This window comes from Ips typographus, linkage group LG3 (assembly GCF_016097725.1).
Source record: "Ips typographus isolate SLU linkage group LG3, UJ_Ityp_2.0, whole genome shotgun sequence".
Classification (NCBI taxonomy): Eukaryota; Metazoa; Arthropoda; class Insecta; order Coleoptera; family Curculionidae; genus Ips; species Ips typographus.
The window spans coordinates 15,011,770-15,033,265 of NC_138424.1; the positions used below are offsets into that span (position 1 = coordinate 15,011,770).

At 34.2% G+C, this 21,496-nt stretch overlaps 2 protein-coding genes across 2 annotated transcripts; both read right to left on the reverse strand.

The window, feature by feature from the left end:
* Positions 1-6,351: 6,351 nt before the first annotated feature.
* Positions 6,352-7,887, reverse strand: LOC145727162 (uncharacterized). Its single transcript, XM_081976642.1, has 3 exons — positions 7,626-7,887; positions 7,421-7,558; positions 6,352-7,359 (listed from the first exon to the last, which is right to left on the reverse strand). Exons 1-3 carry the CDS (start codon positions 7,801-7,803, stop codon positions 6,986-6,988), a joined length of 690 nt encoding a protein of 229 aa, XP_081832768.1. The 5' UTR covers positions 7,804-7,887; the 3' UTR covers positions 6,352-6,985.
* A 9,278-nt stretch (positions 7,888-17,165) lies between these two features.
* On the reverse strand, positions 17,166-18,779 carry LOC145727154 (uncharacterized). Its single transcript, XM_081976632.1, has one exon. The coding sequence runs from the start codon at positions 18,579-18,581 to the stop codon at positions 17,355-17,357; it is 1,227 nt and encodes a 408-aa protein (XP_081832758.1). The 5' UTR covers positions 18,582-18,779; the 3' UTR covers positions 17,166-17,354.
* Between the last annotated feature and the right edge of the window lie 2,717 nt (positions 18,780-21,496).

The following is a 21,496-nucleotide window of genomic DNA, read 5'->3' on the forward strand; positions in this document are numbered from 1 at the left end:
GATGCAATGGTTATTAAAGACTTATTTGCCGCATGTATTACTCTTAAATCATTAGATCAAATTTCTGATTGGTTTTCTAATGTAACAATTCTGATATTATCGCCATATCGTGATACATCAGTAGAATCAGCTTATAAGTTTTTATTAGAAATGGATCATTCTCTTGGAGAACCTTCGATACATAATAATTTGAAAAGTGAGAACCTATATACACAACTTGACGATAATGATCCTTTATATTTGAAAAGTCCATTTTATCACCATTTTAATGATATAAAAAACGAAATGCAAGTTGCCAAAAGCGGGGTAGCCAACTCTTTTTATAGCTTAGAGTTCCACGAAATACTTTTAAATCACTACATGCCCTACGTACCTCTATGGAGTGCTTTAATGATAACAGATCCTGTTAAAAACCGGTACAGTAACTCGTATGTAGAAAATTATTTTATGAATTTGAAAATTAACATTTTGGAAGGAGAAAAAAATTTAAAAGTTTCACGCTTTTTGAGAAAAAGTCGCGAACACGTTTTGGCAATATTTAAAGAACTGAGTTTAAATATTTCAAAATCTAGATTAACCAAAGTTAGGAAACATAAAAATGATGAAAGGGTGTCACAGGAATCGTGGAATAAACGATCAAAAACTGTTAGTAATCATTTTAACGGATCTTACCTTAAAATGGGATTACATAAGATTAATAAATCTTTGTCTACAGATTTGTCACTACTGAATAAAAACAATAAATTAGCTGATGAAGACGACGTTTTTGATTTAGAATATTGTACTTATTGCTATCAAGGAAGACTAAACGTCACCGCCACTTGGGTTCAATGCGATTCTTGTGACGGATGGGTTCACGAATCTTGTCTGAATCCTGATCACAATTTGACGTTTTCGGGCATATTTATATGCAAGTTGTGTGAAGGTGATTCAAATAATCAAATTTTTGAAAGTGACAGTTTACCTGGAGAACTAGTAGTCTTTTGGAACTCAATAGAAATGAATGTAATTCAGAGAAACCAACTGGAACAAGATACCATACTCCAAAGAAATAGTTTAATATGGAGAGAAGAACGAAAAAAGTTTATAACATCTTCAAACTTCGGACGAATTTTTAAAACCAAATCAGCGAAATCACGAATATCCCTGGCAAAGTACTTGCAAGTAGACAAAGACTTATCGAATATACCATCAGTTAAATACGGAATTGAAAATGAAGCAAGAGCTATAAAGATTTACGAAAATATGATGAATTGCAAAGTACAAAAATCTGGACTCCGAGTCCATAAAGACATTTCTTTTTTGGCAGCATTGCCTGATGGTTTAGTCGGTGATGACGGGATTGTTGAAGTGAAATGTCCAATAAAAGCTAAAACCGTCTCATTGGATAAAGTAAATTTAAACTATTTAAATCATGACGGTCATCTTAAACTAAGTCATTATTACTATTTTCAGGTTCAGGGGCTACTTGAAGTCACCAATAGGCCATGGTGCGACTTTGTAATTTTTTCTCCTTTAGGTTTAAAGGTTGAACGGATATTTCGCCAACCAAAATTTTTTTCAAAAGTTATTTTTCCAAAGTTAAAGGAATTTTATTTATTTTACTATCTTCCAAAATTTATCAGACCTTCTTTAACATCGGAGTTCAAATGGCGGACTTTAAAAGATATCAAATTGTTACCAAATGGGCTAGTAGACGATATCGAGTATTACCGAACAATACCATGCAGTCGGGACCTTACAATAGCCAACTTTAATAATTATAATTTGATAATTAAAGAACTAAGGATAAGCGATTTCATTTCACTATCAAACGAAAATTGGCTTACTGGATTAAGTGTGTCCTTACTAATGCACATACTAAACGAAGATTCTCGTACACAAATAGTAGATGAAATAATAGCCACAAAAATATTTTCTGATACAATGTACAGCGATTATTTTCTTAAAAATATTTATTTAGATAAACCAAAAATAGTAATGCCACATATTGTGAATGGAAATCACTTCTGCCTAGCAATGGTCGACCTACAAAACCAAACATTCAGTAATATTGACCCTTATAGAAGCTCCCATGAAAAAGCTAAAACGAAATTATTAATTCTACAAAACTTTCTTAACAGGTATAATCATTATCATAATACTAATATACAATTTCAAAACTTAAAAATCAAAATAGAAAAACACTTTTTACAAAAGGACAGTTTTAATTGCGGTCCTCTAATTATATACTTTTTTGAACAACTTCACAAAGGACGGGATGCAGAAGTCCAATGTAACTTGGTGGAATATAGAAAGTATTTAAAGACCAAAATTTTGAATAACGCCACCGTGTCAATACAGTATGTATGTTTTGTTCCAGAAATTGTTTGTCAACCGACAGTGTTGTCAAATGTCAATCTTGTTTAAGAAAAATGCATTCGAAATGTATAAAGCTTGGTGATCATTGTTGTATTAAAAACGGAATATGCGAGTTGTGCTATTTGTATTAATAATTACCTTACAAAATAGTGAAGGTAAGTAGGTAGCTTAGTAGGAGTTTATAATACAGATCCTAATTTTTTTAATATGTACATAAAGTTAACCTAATCGAACATCTTGATTACTTCTTTTTTTTTAAATGCCGCAGTGTTTTTAAAATGCTTACTGTTCTCTACAGATTCTGTTACCTCGGGTAGTGCTTTATTAGTCCTGAAATTTGGAAGGTGTTAGTATGTGTGGATTTTGAGATATTAGCATTTGAATATTTATCGACCGATATAAACAATGTGTTATAACAAATGTCTGACGGCTGTCCAAGGGCTGTTCTCTACAGATTCTGTTACCTTGGGTAGTACTTTATTAGTACTGAAATTTGGAAGGCGTTAGTATGTGTGGATTTTGAGATATTAGCATTTGAATATTTATCGACCGATATAAACAATGTGTTATAACAAATGTCTGACGGCTGTCCAAGGGCTGATCTCTACAGATTCTGTTACCTCTGGTAGTACTTTATTAGTACTGAAATTTGGAAGGTGTTAGTATGTGTGGATTTTGAGATATTAGCATTTGAATATTTATCGACCGATATAAACAATGTGTTATAACAAATGTCTGACGGCTGTCCAAGGGCTGTTCTCTACAGATTCTGTTACCTTGGGTAGTACTTTATTAGTACTGAAATTTGGAAGGCGTTAGTATGTGTGGATTTTGAGATATTAGCATTTGAATATTTATCGACCGATATAAACAATGTGTTATAACAAATGTCTGACGGCTGTCCAAGGGCTGATCTCTACAGATTCTGTTACCTCTGGTAGTACTTTATTAGTACTGAAATTTGGAAGGCGTTAGTATGTGTGGATTTTGAGATATTAGCATTTGAATATTTATCGACCGATATAAACAATGTGTTATAACAAATGTCTGACGGCTGTCCAAGGGCTGTTCTCTACAGATTCTGTTACCTCTGGTAGCACTTTATTAGTACTGAAATTTGGAAGGTGTTAGTATGTGTAGATTTTGAGATATTAGCATTTGAATATTTATCGACCGATATAAACAATGTGTTATAACAAATGTCTGACGGCTGTCCAAGGGCTGTTCTCTACAGATTCTGTTACCTCTGGTAGTACTTTATTAGTACTGAAATTTGGAAGGTGTTAGTATGTGTGGATTTTGAGATATTAGCATTTGAATATTTATCGACCGATATAAACAATGTGTTATAACAAATGTCTGACGGCTGTCCAAGGGCTGTTCTCTACAGATTCTGTTACCTCTGGTAGCACTTTATTAGTACTGAAATTTGGAAGGTGTTAGTATGTGTGGATTTTGAGATATTAGCATTTGAATATTTATCGAACGATATAAACAATGTGTTATAACAAATGTCTGACGGCTGTCCAAGGGCTGTTCTCTACAGATTCTGTTACCTCTGGTAGTACTTTATTAGTACTGAAATTTGGAAGGTGTTAGTATGTGTGGATTTTGAGATATTAGCATTTGAATATTTATCATTAATAGCATTCGAATATTATAAATATATTATACCAGGTGTCCAAGAGCACCCTGGACATAGGAGATTAACATGGGAAAACGGTTTTGATTTTTTTGCGCCTGTACGGTTGATTTGATTGAAAAATCGTATTAATGAAAGTTGTAGTACCTATCACGGACTAGTTTTCTGTATTTTTTTCGGATCTCTAACTTGAGCCCTTTCATCGTAAAACACGAACAAAAATGAGAAAGTTTAAACTTTTGGCCTGCACTGTATAGGCGGTTGTCGGGCAACGGGTAAACATTTCATTGTTGCTGGTACGGTTGCTCGACAACCGCTTATACAGTGCAGGTAAAAAGTTAAAATTTTCGCATTTTTGTTCGTATTTTACGACGAAAGGGCTCAAGTTAGAGATCTGAAAAAAATACAGAAAATTAGTCCGTGATAGGTACTACAACTTTCATTATTACGATTTTTCAATCAAATCAACCGTACAGGCGCAAAAAAATCAAAACCGTTTTCCCATGTTAATCTCCTATGTCCAGGGTGCTCTTGGACACCTGGTATAACAAGTGGTCTGACAAGACGTTTTTCAGTTGTTAATGACAAAACATTTAGTTATGATAAACATAACTAATCCTCTGACGCAATTAGTTAATGATTTAAAAAATACCCGACGCCACTGGTCATTCGGGTGTTTCCGCCAAATTGGCTGCTAGAAATTGGCTGCTAAGTTCACATCAGTCACGTTTTTGGCGTGTATCGCGTTTATAGGGTTTTCGACTGTTATGTATCTTTATGTGCTTTATAAGAGAACTTTTATCTGAAAAAAACTTTCTGCACTCGTTACAGTCATACTGTTGGTCGTCTAAGTTAGTTGTCAAATGGTTGTTCAGGTTAGACTGTGAATGAAAACCTATGGTACAGTACTTGCAATAATATTTTGTTTTTTCAGGAATATTATTTGAATCAAGAATTTTAAGATGACCGTTAATTTCAGCAGTATGTTGATTTTGTTGTTCACTCTCACTGTGATGAATTGAACGTAAATTTGAATCTGTACTGTTCAAACTAGTTTGCGAAGCAACAGTTTCTCTAAGACAACTGTTTTGGTGCTGCTCATATTCGTCCAAATTGTAGAATTCCAAAAAACATTGTTCACATTCGTATTCAGGTTCCGGTTCATCGTCCATGTTATGTTCAATTACATGGACCACAATGGCAAGTTTAGTGTCAAGTTGTCGACGACACCTCTCGCAGAAATACTTGCATGTTTCTTGGTGTTGGTGGAATTTTACTTCGCGAAGATCATCAAAACACTCAATACAAGTTAAACATTTGTAATAAGATTCCTTTCCTTTATAACCAACCACTTTTTCAGTCAGCAAACTGTTCCTAAAAAAAATCTAGATTATGATGAATTATCAACTCTAAAACACGCAATATTATTTGTTTACTATCACTGCTACAAATTCCATATACCACAGTAAATTGAATAAGGATGTAGAAAAGCTAATTTATGTTGTCTACAAAATGTATATTTTTTAATGTATCCATGTTTACATAGATTGACATGAATTAAGAAAATCATTTTTTAAGTAAAAACCATTTTGTAAAATGTAAAAAAAAAATATTTTATAACACAAATTAGATTAAAAACTAATAATATTTTATTATTTCTATATACGTCACGATAAACGTTTGTTTGCACGCTTAATAGATAAATAACTATTAAATGGTTTTTCACCGGTGTGAATCCTAATATGTGCACTTCCATTAAATGTACTTGTAAAACATTTGTCACAATATTTTCAATTAAAAGGCCTTTTGCTATCTTAATATGAGCATTTAAATTACTACTTTCAGCCGTACTGTTGGCCGCCTAAGTTAGTTGTCAAATGGTTGTTGAGGTTATATTGTGAATGAAAACCTATCTTGCAGTGCTTACAACAATATTTCGTTTTCTCAGGAATATTGTCCGAATCATAGTATTTCAGATGATCTGATCTTTACGTTCATGTATTGTACATTTTGTTGTTCACTTTCACTGTGATGTATTGAACGTACAAGTAGTAACTCTTTACAAGTTAAACATTTGTAATAAGATCTCATTCCTTCATTATCAAAGTCATCAATCAGCAAATTGTTCCTAAAAAAAATTAGATTATTATGAATTTACAACAACTTGCAATTTTATTTATCATCCCTGCTACCAAATTACTACAAATTCCAAACACGACAGTAAAACCAGATTTTACGAAGATTGAATGAAAATGTAGGGAAGCTAATTTCTGCCGTATACAGTTTTTATTAAGAGTTGCTACTCTTAATTTCAACTCTTACAAAGCTGGTAACACATCATTAAAATAAAACTGCCAACTGATTTTAAAGTCTTTTCCATTCTCTTTAATATTTGGGGAAAATAAAATAAGACCTAGAAAGTTTAACATAATTAAAAATGCTCATGCATTTTGCAATACGAACGAAAACATATGTCTAAATATTATTAATGTTTTTTGACGTTTCCGTAATTACATGACATGAATTACTAGTTGTAACTGGTATATTCCAACTAGTGAAAAGTTATAACATTTATACAGGGTGTTTTGGGAGGAAATGGAAATATTTTGGGAATGCGTTCAGAAGGTTAAAATAAGATAAATTAACCCATATTGTTAAATCGGATTCTTAACCGTTACTGAAATAATCGGTCCTTAAGTTTTTTGTGACTTTTTTCATTTTAAAAGCATTACAAACAAATAATTGTGGTCTAAACAACAAAACTAAACTAATTTAGAATATTTCCGAAAATATCCCCACCAACTTCAATACAAGCTGCAGCACGCTTGTTAATCTGTCGACTAGTACGCTGAATTGCTTGGGGATTGTTTCTGATAATATTTGCAGAATTTAAAATTCGATTACGGAGTCCTTCCACGGTCTCTACTCTTGTTTCGTATACTAGTGATTTTATCTAACCCCAAAGGCAATAATCCAGTGGATTTAAGTCTGGTGATCTCGGTGGCCAAGCATATGAGGTCCTCCTCGGCCAATCCAACGATCACAAAAACGATTATCCAAGAAATTACGCATCCTGCGACTAAAATGAGGCGGGGCTCCATCATGCTGAAAGTACATTCGGTGTCGAACGTCTTCCAAAAAATCCGTAATCTCCATATCCAGTAAGACGTCCATCCAATACAAAAGGACCAAACAATTGGTCGTTGAGCATTCCACACCACACGTTAATACTGAATCGATGTTGAAAGTTTCGTTCAGACGTGGCATGAGGATTTTCATCGAACCACCGATGTTCATTGTGATAGTTGTTGATTCCATCGCGGGTAAACTGAGCTTCATCGGTAAATAAAATGTATCTGTGGAGGTTTCGATTTTGTTGGATCCATTCACAAAATTAAACCCTTAAGTCATAATCACCTTCTTGAAGACTTTGAACTGGTTGAACGTGGAACGGCTCTAAACCGTTTTTTCTAAGCGTCTTCCAAACGGCCACATGTGATGGTATTTGAAGTGCAATACTAATCCGCCTCGTACTAACTCCAGGATTCTCTTCAGCTATATCCAGAATATTTTCTTCAATTTCAGCATCTAAACTCTCCTCTCGTCCAGAATCTATACTTACGCTTGGAAACATTCCCGTTTCCTAGACCCTTGCAAACAATTTTTGAAAAACTTTTCGGAACTCTGCGATTTGGAAAACGACATCGATATTCATCAACAGCTCGCATTGCGCTACCATTGTAGAAACCATACACGAATATCATGTCGGCATACTCCCTATGGGTAAATGTGTGACGCATCACTTTTGGAACCTTTTTTGTCCAAACTGACAACAACCATGCTTGTCAAAACTAACAGTCAATTAAGTTAGGTAATAACAAACACTGAAATACCTACAAACTAATGTTAAGAATTAAAAACACCTGGATTACAGTAACGGTTAAGAATCCGATTAAACAATATGGGTTCATTTATCTTATTTTAACCTCCTGAACGCATTCCCAAAATATTTCCCTTTCCTCCCGAAACACCCTGTATTTCTTAGGCCCAGTACTTTCAGTTCAGAATAACTTCATTCTAAGTATAATATCTATGGAAACCGTGAAATCAGAAGCTGCTATTGGTCAATTCCGTCATTTCTATAGAAATTATCCTAAGATTAAATTTATTCGGAGGTGCAAGTACCGGGCCTTAATGAAGGGTGCCGCTTTTCTATCAGTAGAACCTTATGTACAGTGTGACAACGATAGATAGTTTCGAAAAATACAAAAAATGTTAAATACAAAAGCTTTAGAAAATATTGAGATGCATAGCTAAAAATTACTTTTGGATATACAGGGTGATTCATAAAGAAGTGGAAATAAAAAAAAAATTCTACAACACCTATAGAAAATACAATTTTTCTCCCTCATTTGAGAGATGAAAATATCACTTTCACTATCTAGGGAGTGAAAGTGCCACCAGTAAAAATCACACTGTCTAGTTTGTCACTTTTTTGACAAATTGACAAACATATCTTTAGTTAGAACACCTTCTTTTTCAGCAAGGTATTAACAAAGAATTTAACTGCTGGTTTTTTCATAAAACATAACATTGGTCGTAGGAAAAATTAGATGGGCAACTCTGGAGTAAATTGCTTTCGCACCATTAAACTTTGATTTTTTGGCGGGAGCAAAAGTTGCACTTTTCTCCCTAGTTGCGCAAATAACTATTTTCGTACTCGGGTGCGGTAAAGTTAATTTTTCCGCATTACAAGATTAGTTACAATATATATGTAATAGACTTGCAGTTGTGGTTTATATGTGTAGAGCGAAAATACCCTTTTTGTGTTTATCTTTTTATTCAAGCGAAGAAAAAAATACATTTAACTCAAAAAACAATTTGATTTCTCAATTAAGAATACACTTTTAATCATCTTTGCAAACAGAGGCTTTCATTTTAGTAATTTTACTATACATTTTTGTTCAATTTAATGAAAATTTATACTCGTAGGAAAAGTTTTGTACCTAACACATGCAAAAGCGTCTTTCCCGCCACTGTTTCCTCGGGCAACTGCAGTCTCGTGCGGGAAAGTACCACTTTCCGCACTTGTTTGGTAAATAACTATTTTTTTTAAACAAAACCCCCTATTTTTTAACACATTATTAGATGAGTTAAAAAAATTTAAAAATGGAATTTCAACATGGTAGTTCAAACTTGTTTTAGTCGTAAAACATTGGTTACAATATATTTACATTTAGGCACTCTTGGCAATGACAGAGACAGTTAGTTCTGTCGTTAATGGCGGATGTCAACTTAATAATGTTCACTAGTTCACTCTGTTTAATACAAATAAAGAAGGATGGAACTATACTAAGAGAGTATTTGGTTCGCAGAAGGAATCTCCAACTAATAATCAAAGGAATATGTCCAGCTATTGGCCATTACCCTTAAAATGTCAATGTCACGTGAGCATTCAACCAATAAAATGCAGCAATTTCCGATTTTCAGTTGGAAATCAGTTTGAAATTGCCTCTACGAACAGACCCTATGATAAAATCATGCATTAAAGTAAAACATTTGAAAAATCATGCATTAATGGGACTTATTAATAAACGATTCTGCGTTAGTTATCGTTCATTAAAAAAACTGTTATTACATGGTCGACGGATAATTACTCTAGTCTTGATATAGGATCTTAATCTGAATCCAGCTGTGAAACATTTGTCACAATATTTACATTTAAAAGGTTTTTCACCGGTGTGACTTCTAATATGAGTTTTTAAACTGACAGCTCGTGTAAAACATTTGTTTAATTATTTACATTTAAAAGACTTTTCACCAGTGTGGGTCTTAATATGGGTGTTTAAATTATATCTAATCGTAAAACATTTGTCACAATATTTACATTTCAATGGTTTTCACCCGTGTGAATCCTAATATGAGTTTTTAACCGAGCAGCTCGTATAAAACATCTGTCACAATCTTTACATTTAAAAGGCTTTTCACCAGTGTGGGTTTTAATATGGTTGCTTAAAATACCTTTAGTTGTAAAACATTTGTCACAATATTTACATTTAAAAGGCTTTTCACCAGTGTGGGTTTTAATATGGTTGCTTAAAATACCTTTAGTTGTAAAACATTTGTCACAATATTTACATTTAAAAGGTTTTTTACCCGTGTGACTCCTAATATGAGTTTTTAAATGAGCAGTTTGTGCAAAACATTTGTCACAATATTTACACTTAAAGGGCTTTTCACCAGTGTGGGTTTTAATATGGTGGCTTAAAGTACCTTTAATAGTAAAACATTTGTCACAATATTTACATTTAAAGGGCTTTTCACCGGTGTGAATTCTAAGATGACTACTCAAGTTACATGAAACTGTAAAACATTTGTCACAGTAATGATAGTTGTGTGCAACATCTGGTGACATCTGTACTCAACTCTATGAGTTAGAAAGTACAGATGGCGTTCCAAAATCTAGGAACAGCACCATTAATGCCGCATCATTCGGTAAACACCGATCTGATTGGTTGAAAATGGTGAGGTTTTGTTTTTTGTTTATCAATCCCAATCCTCTGACCGGTTTTGCCGTATTACGGCTCATCAGAGAGGCTATAGGGCTTGATAACCAAAGAACAAAACCTTCGTTCCAGTATAGTCAACTGGATGCCAGAAATGATAGTTGTGTGCAACATCTGGTGACATCTGTACTCAACTCTATGAGTTAGAAAGTACAGATGGCGTTCCAAAATCTAGGAACAGCACCATTAATGCCGCATCATTCGGTAAACACCGATCTGATTGGTTGAAAATGGTGAGGTTTTGTTTTTTGTTTATCAATCCCAATCCTCTGACCGGTTTCGCCGTATTACGGCTCATCAGAGAGGCTATAGGGCTTGATAACCAAAGAACAAAACCTTCGTTCCAGTATAGTCAACTGGATGCCAGAAATGATAGTTGTGTGCAACATCTGGTGACATCTGTACTCAACTCTATGAGTTAGAAAGTACAGATGGCGTTCCAAAATCTAGGAACAGCACCATTAATGCCGCATCATTCGGTAAACACCGATCTGATTGGTTGAAAATGGTGAGGTTTTGTTTTTTGTTTATCAATCCCAATCCTCTGACCGGTTTCGCCGTATTACGGCTCATCATCTCTCCTATAGCCTCTCTGATGAGCCGTAATACGGCGAAACCGGTCAGAGGATTGGGATTGATAAACAAAAAACAAAACCTCACCATTTTCAACCAATTTGTCACAGTATTTACATTTAAAAGGTTTTTCACCGGTGTGACTCCTAATATGAGTTTTTAAATGAGCAGTTTGTGTAAAACATTTGTCACAATATTTACACTTAAAGGGCTTTTCACCAGTGTGGGTTTTAATATGATTGCTGAAAGTACCTTTAGTCGTAAAACATTTGTCACAATATTTACATTTAAAAGGTTTTTCACCGGTGTGAATCCTAAGATGACTACTCAAGTTACATGCAACTGTAAAACATTTGTCACAGTATTTACATTTAAAAAGTTTTTCACTAGTGTGAATCTTAATATGGGCATTTGAGTTACTACTTTTTGCAACACGTTTTTGGCGTGTATCGCGTTTATAGGGATTTCGACTGTTATGTATCTTTACGTGCTTTATAAGAGAACTTTTATCTGAAAAAAACTTTCTGCACTCGTTACAGTCATACTGTTGGTCGTCTAAGTTAGTTGTCAAATGGTTGTTCAGGTTAGACTGTGAATGAAAACCTATGGTACAGTACTTGCAATAATATTTTGTTTTTTCAGGAATATTATTTGAATCAAGAATTTTCAGATGACCGTTAATTTCAGCAGTATGTTGATTTTGTTGTTCACTTTCACTGTGATGAATTGAACGTAAATTTGAATCTGTACTGTTCAAACTAGTTTGCGAAGCAACAGTTTCTCTAAGACAACTGTTTTGGTGCTGCTCATGTTCGTCCAAATTGTAGAATTCCAAAAAACATTGTTGACATTCATATTCAGGTTCCGGTTCATCGTCCATATTATGCTCAATAACATGGATCACAATGGCAAGTTTAGTGTCAAGCTGTCGACGACACCTCTCGCAGAAATACTTGCATGTTTCTTGGTGTTGGTGGAATTTTACTTCGCGAAGATCATCAAAACACTCTTTACAAGTTAAACATTTGTAATAAGATTCCTTTCCTTTATGACCAACCACTTTTTCAGTCAGCAAACTGTTCCTAAAAAAAATCAAGATTATTATGAATTCTCAACTCAAAAACACCCAATATTATTTTGTTTACTATCACTGCTACAAATTCCAAATACCACAATAAATTGAATAAAGATGTAAAAAAACTAATTTTTGTTGTCAACAAAATGTATATTTTTTAATGTATCCATAAAAATTTTTTTGTCATATTAATTATTGTGTAAATTGATTTACACAAATTAAAAGCCGCCTATGCATGTTCCCTTTACTTTCGGGTTTTTAGTTCACCTCGACAGCTCAATCAGATTCATTTGACTGCGCACCCAAAAGTGGTGTACTAATATGGCGACTTCCGACCCTCGTCGCTCATCAATAGACAAATGGGGTTATATTTGTCCATAGGGCTGGAGAAGCTTCATTCAAATAAAACTGCCAATCTGAATACTTTCTCTCTCTTTTGAAGTCATTTCTATTTTTAACACTTCTTCCTTCTTCTACTATTGCCGTATCTGATTAGAGACGTTGGCTATCATGATCACTATGCGAATCTTATTAGCTGCGCATCGAAACAGTATAGTAAATGTTGCTCCAAACTCCACCTGGCTGTGGTTCTCTCGTTGTAGTGTGAACATACGGCCGTTGATAAGTTCGTATATGGTTTGAAATCAAACAAACCGGCGGATTGACAGCTGTCATGTAATAATTGTTTGCAACGTTATCTAAGACATACGGTTTTTGTGACAATTGCCATCTATAGGCGACCTGACCGTAACAATTATTGAACACCTGTTACTTTCGCCTATGTAAATTTAAAACACAGCGTTCAAATTTGCTAACACAATCTACAATAATAACTGTCGTTATTCGTGGAAACATAGGCATTCACCATCTTTTGAAGTATAGTTTACTCTATTTTAGAAACCACAGTGGTTCTGGTAGATGGCGTGGCTGTGCAGTTGATACTACAGTGACTTTATACAAAAACATGTTGTCTCACTTTTGATTGGTCGGGTTGATTTTAGATCAAAGATGGCGGCGAACCGCTGATAAAAATTTTAAATCCAATAATGATTAGCAACATACCGATAAATCAATCGCCTTGGGTTAAATACCTTGGCATAATACTTGACCAGATTCTTTTCTTTCATAAACACATAGACCACGTACTGAAGCTAGCTTTCATTTCAAAACAGATGTTATATCCATTGATCAAATCTTACTCATCTCTAAGCATTCAAATAGAAACAACTTCTATATACAACTACAATTCGTCCCATACTAACATATGGTGCTGCAGTATGGAATATAATATCAAACAAGCAGAGAAGAAGATTTCAAGTCTTTCAAAACTCCATTCTTAGAAGTGTTCCGTCAGCTCCACCAGGAACACGAATCGAACACTTACACAGACAAACTCATATTGACGTGATAGGACCCAAAAACCTCTCTAAGCATCTTTTTTTTTCTCTTTCCCGCAATCGTTGTCACCGTTTTCTTAACAAACTAATATTAATTTTTTTTTTCTCTAATGATACTACTACAGCCTACAGCTGCTATCACCCCAGGGACCCACCGCCGGACCTTAAAACCGGAATGGTGGAAAGGACTGGAGCCCGGAGGAGCCGTGGGGGACACAAGTCGAAATGTGTGTTTCTCTCGAATGGTTTTTTTTCTTAAATCTTGCCCACTTGTTTTTGGGTTCTCATACTTAAAATCGGGTTTTTGGGTCAATTTTTCCCGATTATGCTTACTGTCGCAAAGCTCATTCAAATCCAGCCTCAAAAAGAATTTCATCTCGCCTATGCCATTGAGCATTTTTAAAAACTTTAAAATCACGTATAAAGAATCTATCCAGGAGACGTAGAGACTGACCTCTGTTAAAAGTAAAAATCTTTTGACTATAAGATCGGTAGGTACCATAAGATCGGTAACTGTGAGAAATCACAGTTTTTATTGCGGCTACTTATGTATACGCCTTGCGGGCGTATTAGTGTAATTCGCCCACATTATACAGGGTGTCCGGAAAATACGTGTACAACGTTTGACGACAGACTCTTGACGTCAAAATATGTCGATCTAAGCCGACTTAGTTATATCCAAAATTGTCTCGTTTAGCCGGTAGAGGGCGTCAAAAATTTGTAAAAATATTGGTTTTTTACTAAATTACGTGAAAACCTGCTAATGGATTTTAATGAATTTTAGTATGTAAAATACTTCCGGTCACTCGACAAAAATAATTAGGAGAAATGTTGACGTATTATATCACCTTTATAACACGTCCACTTATTTACAGCCGGTGACTATACTACTAGAAAACGTCATTTTATAGTATTAGTCTACATACTAAAATTCATTAAAATCGATTAGCAGGTTTTCACGCAATTTAGTAAAAAACCAATATTTTTACAAATTTTTGACGCCCTCTACCGGCTAAACGAGACAATTTTGGATATAACTAAGTCGGCTTAGATCGACATATTTTGACGTCAGGAGTCTGTCGTCAAACGTTGTACACGTATTTTCCGGACACCCTGTATAGTGTATATAACTTAGTTTATATATGCTTGTATATATTAGTCAAGGTTTAACATTGTACATACTGAAATCTGTAAATAAATGATGATGATGATGATGATGCTGATAAAAATAAATTCTATGTTGTTTTATTCGCCCTGAAAGTAAAAAACGGTGTCAATTCGCGTTTAATTCAATCAATCAATTGTAGTTTGGTTGTGGAGCGACAGAGAGGGAAAAGAGGTAAGAGAAACTTTATAATGTGTGACTATAGGTTAGTGCAAATATACTGAGGTACTTTTAAAATACATTAACAAACCGGCCAAGCTGTGGTAATTCCGCCAAAATAAGATTTTTAATAAAGGTCTTTTCAGGAGACGTTTTGAGAAGGAAAGATGGATCATTCAACTGAAACGGGATAACTGGCAACCAACAGATCATTCCCGCTTATGTGAGGTACAACTTTTTCATTTATGTTGTTATCAAAAGAATGTATCTAATGATTGTAATGTTTTAATTTTGATAGGTTTACTTTGCTCCAGAAATGTGAGAGAAAAATGGATCAGAGAGTAAAAGTAATATTTTTTTCTTTTGCAAAGCAAGAGGAAGAGAAAGGCTCCTTCCTGTCAAATCCCTAGTATTTGATGAAACATAATCCAAAATGTTGAAAAAATAAACATAAATTTCGTACAGAATTGAAAAAGAAAACAAATTTACTGTAAAATAAAACTATACTAACTAGTAAACTTAAGATTCTATATTTGAAAATGATGAAGCAATAAACAAATGGTATCATATCTCAAGCTCATGTGTTCATGAGCTTCGATAAACCGATTCTATAAAATCACTTAAAAATTAAAAAAACATTTTTTTAGAAATTATATAGCCACACCACAGGCCCCACATATCAATATCAATTATTTAACACATTAAAAAAATTACCAAACCTACATTAACAATAGGTTAGCAAACCAGGTGTCCAAGAGCACCCTGGACATAGGAGATTAACATGGGAAAACGGTTTTGATTTTTTTTGCGTCTGTACGGTGTAAAAAGTCATTTTACCTTATTCTTATGGGAAATTCCCGCGCAAAATTTTACCCCAAAGATGGCAGCCAAAGCCCAATTGTCGCCACTGTTGGTGACAATTGGGTACAGAGTCACTGTAGTTGGTACGGCCGTCGTTACAGTTTTGATGGTGACATTCAAATCGGTAGACTTTTGGGTTTACCGTTTTGCCTCTTAATGTACGCCAGTAAGTGTAGTTGAAAAATCAATTAAAAGTAGTTAAATGTCTGTAGTTTTCCTGTTTCAATAATTAAAGTAATTCAACTACCCATAGCTCCGGATAAAACGAATTACAAATGGTAAATTTATGACCATCCGATGGATGAAAGCACGCTTTCATATAATAGAACGAAGAAAGTATACATAACATTTTCGTCATTATTTTGTTACAACTACGTGAAAAGTGTCGTGGGTAATATTACGCTAAATAATAGAGAGATGAAGTGAGTAAGAACGTAAACGTGGCGGTTTTACGTGAACGTTAAGTATTACACGTTTGCGTAAATTTCTGCTTGATGTAAAACGACAGTTGAAGTAACGAGTGTGTTAGTTAAGTGAGTTACCGCAAGAGCTAAACCTGCTAAACGCTGTTACGTAAAATAAATAAAATGTAAAAGTAAATAATATAAATCATGAAAGTCAAGAGTAAAAAAAGTAAACTAAGATGAATCGGCAATAAAGAAATTAGACTTACAGAACACTAAAAAATAATTTCAAAAGAACCCATTACTTCCATACTATAATGTTACCAACACTAGAATAGATAGATTGCGGCGGATTGCCTATCTAAATGACAGTACTGACAGTCAAATCGCGCCGGGGGTTACGTTAATCGTTCCCGTAGAAAGCTGCAAGCTTACGTATCCCTATAAACGCAAACGGGCAGAAATTTTAACTGCGCATGCGCATTTGTCTAACTTTACGTTTACGTAGACGTTTCCTTTCGCACTTCATCTCTCTAATGACGTCTCTGCAGTATGACAATGGGCCGTGAATAACAGAGTGAATAACAATTTTTTTGCTTTTCTCTTAGTGTTTTAATTTAAATTTATAGTTAGTTAATAGTAGTTTAATTTAAGTATAGTCAATTAGTATGTAGTATTAGTGCCTTTCTTTCTCCATAATCGGCGTTGTTACCCCCTTAAGCACCACCTTCTTAAATTCAGTTTCATCATAACATGGGCTTCACTGTTTAACCCTTTATAAAAAGATAGCTAGTGAACTAAGTTGCAATTTGAGCTCCTGAAGATGGGCATTTCTATGCCCGAAACTGGTTCAGAAGGACTTAATTGAAGGCTGAAATAAAAATATTGTGGTGGCTACTGTGTGTCTGTTATTACTTCCCTTTGGTATTCATACAACTCTACTGAGAGAAAAAAAAACTTCTACTCTTTAAAACCATTTAATTAATTTTCGATTATTTCGTTAAAATCTTATTAATAAGTCGATTTTATTGAGGAACTACTGCAAATCACTTCCTAAAATCCTTATATTTAAAAAAACTTTTCATCCGTGTGATATGGACGCATAAACTAGATCTGATGGTAAAATATTTTTCACAATATTTACATTTAAATTACTTTTCACCGGTGTGAATCCTAATATGAGATTTTAAATGAGTAGCTCGTATAAAACATTTGTCACAATATTTACATTTAAAAGGTTTTTCACCGGTGTGAATCATAATATGGGTTTTTAAATTAATAGCTTGTGTAAAACATTTGTCACAATATTTACATTTAAAAGGTTTTTCACCGGTGTGAATCATAATATGGGTTTTTAAATTAAAAGCTTGTGTAAAATATTTGTCACAATATTTACATTTAAAAGGTTTTTCACCGGTGTGACTCCTAATATGAGTTTTTAAACTGACAGCTTGTATAAAACATTTGTCACAATATTTACATTTAAAAGGTTTTTCACCGGTGTGAACCATAATATGGGTTTTTAAATTAATAGCTTGTGTAAAACATTTGTCACAATATTTACATTTAAAGAGCTTTTCACCGGTGTGAATCCTAAGATGACTATTCAAGTTACATGAAACTGTAAAACATTTGTCACAGTATTTACATTTAAAAGGTTTTTCACCGGTGTGACTCCTAATATGAGTTTTTAAACTGACAGCTTGTGGAAAATATTTGTCACAATATTTACATTTAAAGGGCTTTTCACCAGTGTGGGTTTTAATATGGTTGCTAAAAGCACCTTTAGTCGTAAAACATTTGTCACAATATTTACATTTAAAAGGTTTTTCACCGGTGTGAATCATAATATGGGTTTTTAAATTAACAGCTTGTGTAAAACATTTGTCACAGTATTTACATTTAAGACGGGTTTTTTCACTTTTTGCAATACATTTTAGCCGTGTGTCGCATTTATAGGGTTTTCGACGGTTATGTATCTCTAAGTGCTTTATAAGAAAACTTTTATCTAAAAAAAACTTTCCACACTCATGGCATCCATACTGTTGGCCGTCTGAGTTAGTTGTCAAATGGTTGTTGAGGTCAGAGTGTGAATTAAAACCTATATTACAGTACTTACAATAAAATTTCAACATTTCAAGAATATTGTCTGAATCAAGGATTTTAAGATGACCGTTAATATCAGCAGTATGTTGTTTTTGTTGTTCACATTCACTGTGATGTATTGAACGTAAATTTGAGCCTGAACTGTTCAAATTAATTTGCGAAGCAACAATTTCTCTGGAACAACTCTTTTGGTGATTCTCAGATTCGTTCAAGTTGTATAATTCCAAAAAACATGGTTCACATTCGCATTCAGGTTCCGGTTCATCGTCCATGTTATGTTCAATTACATGGATCACAATGGCAAGTTTAGTGTCAAGTTGTCGACGACACCTCTCGCAGAAATACTTGCATGTTTCTTGGTGTTGGTGGAATTTTACTTCGCGAAGATCATCAAAACACTCTTTACAAGTTAAACATTTGTAATAAGATTCCTTTCCTTTATGACCAACCACTTTTTCAGTGAGCAAACTGTTCCTAAAAAAAATCTAGATTATTATGAATTATCAACTCAAAAACACGCAATATTATTTTGTTTATTATCACTGCTACAAATTCCATATACTACAGTAAATTGAATAAGGATATAGAAAAGCCAATTTATGTTGTCTACAAAATATATATTTTTTAATGTATCCATGTTTACATGGATTGACATGAATTAAAAAAATCATTTTTTAAGTAAAAACCATTTTGTACAATGTAAAAAAAAAATATTTTATAACACAAACTAGATTAAAAACTAAGATATAATATTTTTTCACTTTTCAACATAGTCGCCATCAACTTTAAAGCAGTTCAGATTTTAGATTCCTTTATCATAAAACCGACTAAACCATTTTCCAGTTCTGGTGGAGTTGGTGGAGTTCAGACTGGTTTCCAACTCAGAAACCGTAAATGTCAAGTTTCATTGGTTGAATGCTCACGTGACTATTATGTTTTCTGGTTTGTGGCCAATAGATGTACCTATTTCTCCGATTACTAGTTGGAAATTATGTCTGCGAACAGACCTCAAAACATAGAACAAGTAGGCCTATACAAATACTTGGGACACGAGATAAGTATTGGATCAAACACACCAAATAAAGCGTAGAATAGGTTTAACCTGGACAGCTTATGGAAAATTAAGAACAGCTTTCCGATCCAGTCTTCCAAGGTGTTTAAAAAAAAGAAGGTATTTAACCAATGCGTTCTCCCGGTTTTAACATACGGTTCAGAAACATTAATAATGATCAAGAACAACATTTAGAAAAAACAAGTCATGCAACGTAAGAAAGGGAACCAGAACAAAGAAACCGATGGTCGATGGATAAAAAAAATATTAGAATGGAGACCAAAAGTGGAAAAATACAGAAAAAGAGGACGCCCACCAGCGCGATGGGTGACGACATAGGGAAACTCGCTGGAAACTGGATGCTGATGGGCCAGTATGGGAGATGCTTTTGTAACAGTGATGATGATGATGTGTGCAGTAATCGATTTCATTGTGTGATCCTAGAAGATTAGATGAAAAAGAAACTCTTCTCAAAAATGAAGAAATTACCGTTTTTACTAAAGAAAACGTGAACACTTGTTATTTACAAACTGCTACAGCTACAATTAGAAATTGTGACTCTAGTGAAGCAAAATTAAGATTAATTTATGACGATGGTAATCAAACAACTTTTATTAAAGATTATGTAGCTAGAGAAATTAATTTAAAAGTAATATACCATCACAGAATCTCTATAAAGACGTTTGGAACTACCACTGCTTCCCCAGCAAGAGATTATAGGCAAGTGACTTTGAAAATAAAACGGATAGTCTCTGACGAAGTAACAGAAATCTGCAGTGGAAGTGCCAGAAATATGTTTTGATTCAATTAAACCACCGGCAATTCGTGTTCCAGTGATTACGGACTTGTGAGAGTACAGAACTCTAACATAGCCGATATGGATTTTAAAAATCGCGACTCAGTAAATGAGCCAGCGAACCATAACAATTGGAACAAAAATCAAAATTGACAGTGAGAGCAAAAATCTGAAGGTGAAATATTGCAACAATAGAAGTGTAGTGAAAATCCGTCATGTGGATGATGTGGGCTCGGATCATTTCCTCACACACTATTTCCGCCACAATCCCACCTTCTTGTGGCGGAAATAGTGGTGAAGCTAAAGAGGCTGCAAGTTTCATAAAAAACCTATTGACACCAACCTATTACGAAGCAACAATGTGAGAATGGAAGTACACCAAGCAGTGAATAAAAACTTAATCAAATTAGTGAGTACGACAACCCAGAGTTAACCATGTGGCAGAATCTTAAAATGGCCATTATAGAACCCTGCAGAAAGCACCTAAAACCTGAAAAACAAAAAAGATCAAAAGGCTTAGATGAAATATTGATGCTTATGGAGGAGAGAGAAAACCTGAAAATACAGACAGACGGAAATATAAAGAAGTACAGAAGGACATCAAATACAGATGCCGCCAAACTAAGGAGGAGAAGCTAAAGGAGAAATGCATCGAGATAGAAAATCTACAGAGCCCTATCTACCTACCCCTACTGTGTATAAAAAGATTAAAAAGTTTACTGGAACTGATCGGAAGCAAAAATCATACATCCTGGTGAACGCAGGAGGAAATCTTGTGTTGGATATTAAAGATCAAATGACCCTATGATAATCCTGGACTTCTACGGGGCCTAGAAATCTTGGAAAAATAATAGATTTAGAGTTGGGAACAAAAGATTTTGTCATGTAGTGTTTGGGGATGTCTGATGTATACTATACAGGGTGTCCCACGACGAAAGACCTCGATTGATATGGGAAAAAGTATAAATAGGAGAGTTTTGAAAATTTGGTAGGATACTGATGTGGGCATGCCCAATCCAACTAAAATATTTTCAAGATGGTTGCACTTCCGCTTATACCGGAAGTCGATCACAACTTTCTTATTTTAAATAGAACACCCTTTATATTATTACATATTTGGATTCCTCACAAAATTCTGACCAACTTTTGTATAGAATGCCCTATGCCTATCTCTAGCCGTTTTCGAAATATTTGATGTTTTTCCAAAAAAGTGACAGTTGCAACGCTCAACATATTTTTGTACTATGTTAAAACCGTATTTCATTTTGCAATGAAACTTTGGGTTATTGTAAATAAAGGTTCGTTTTATTAAACTGAGGGTGCGTAATGACTCATTTGTA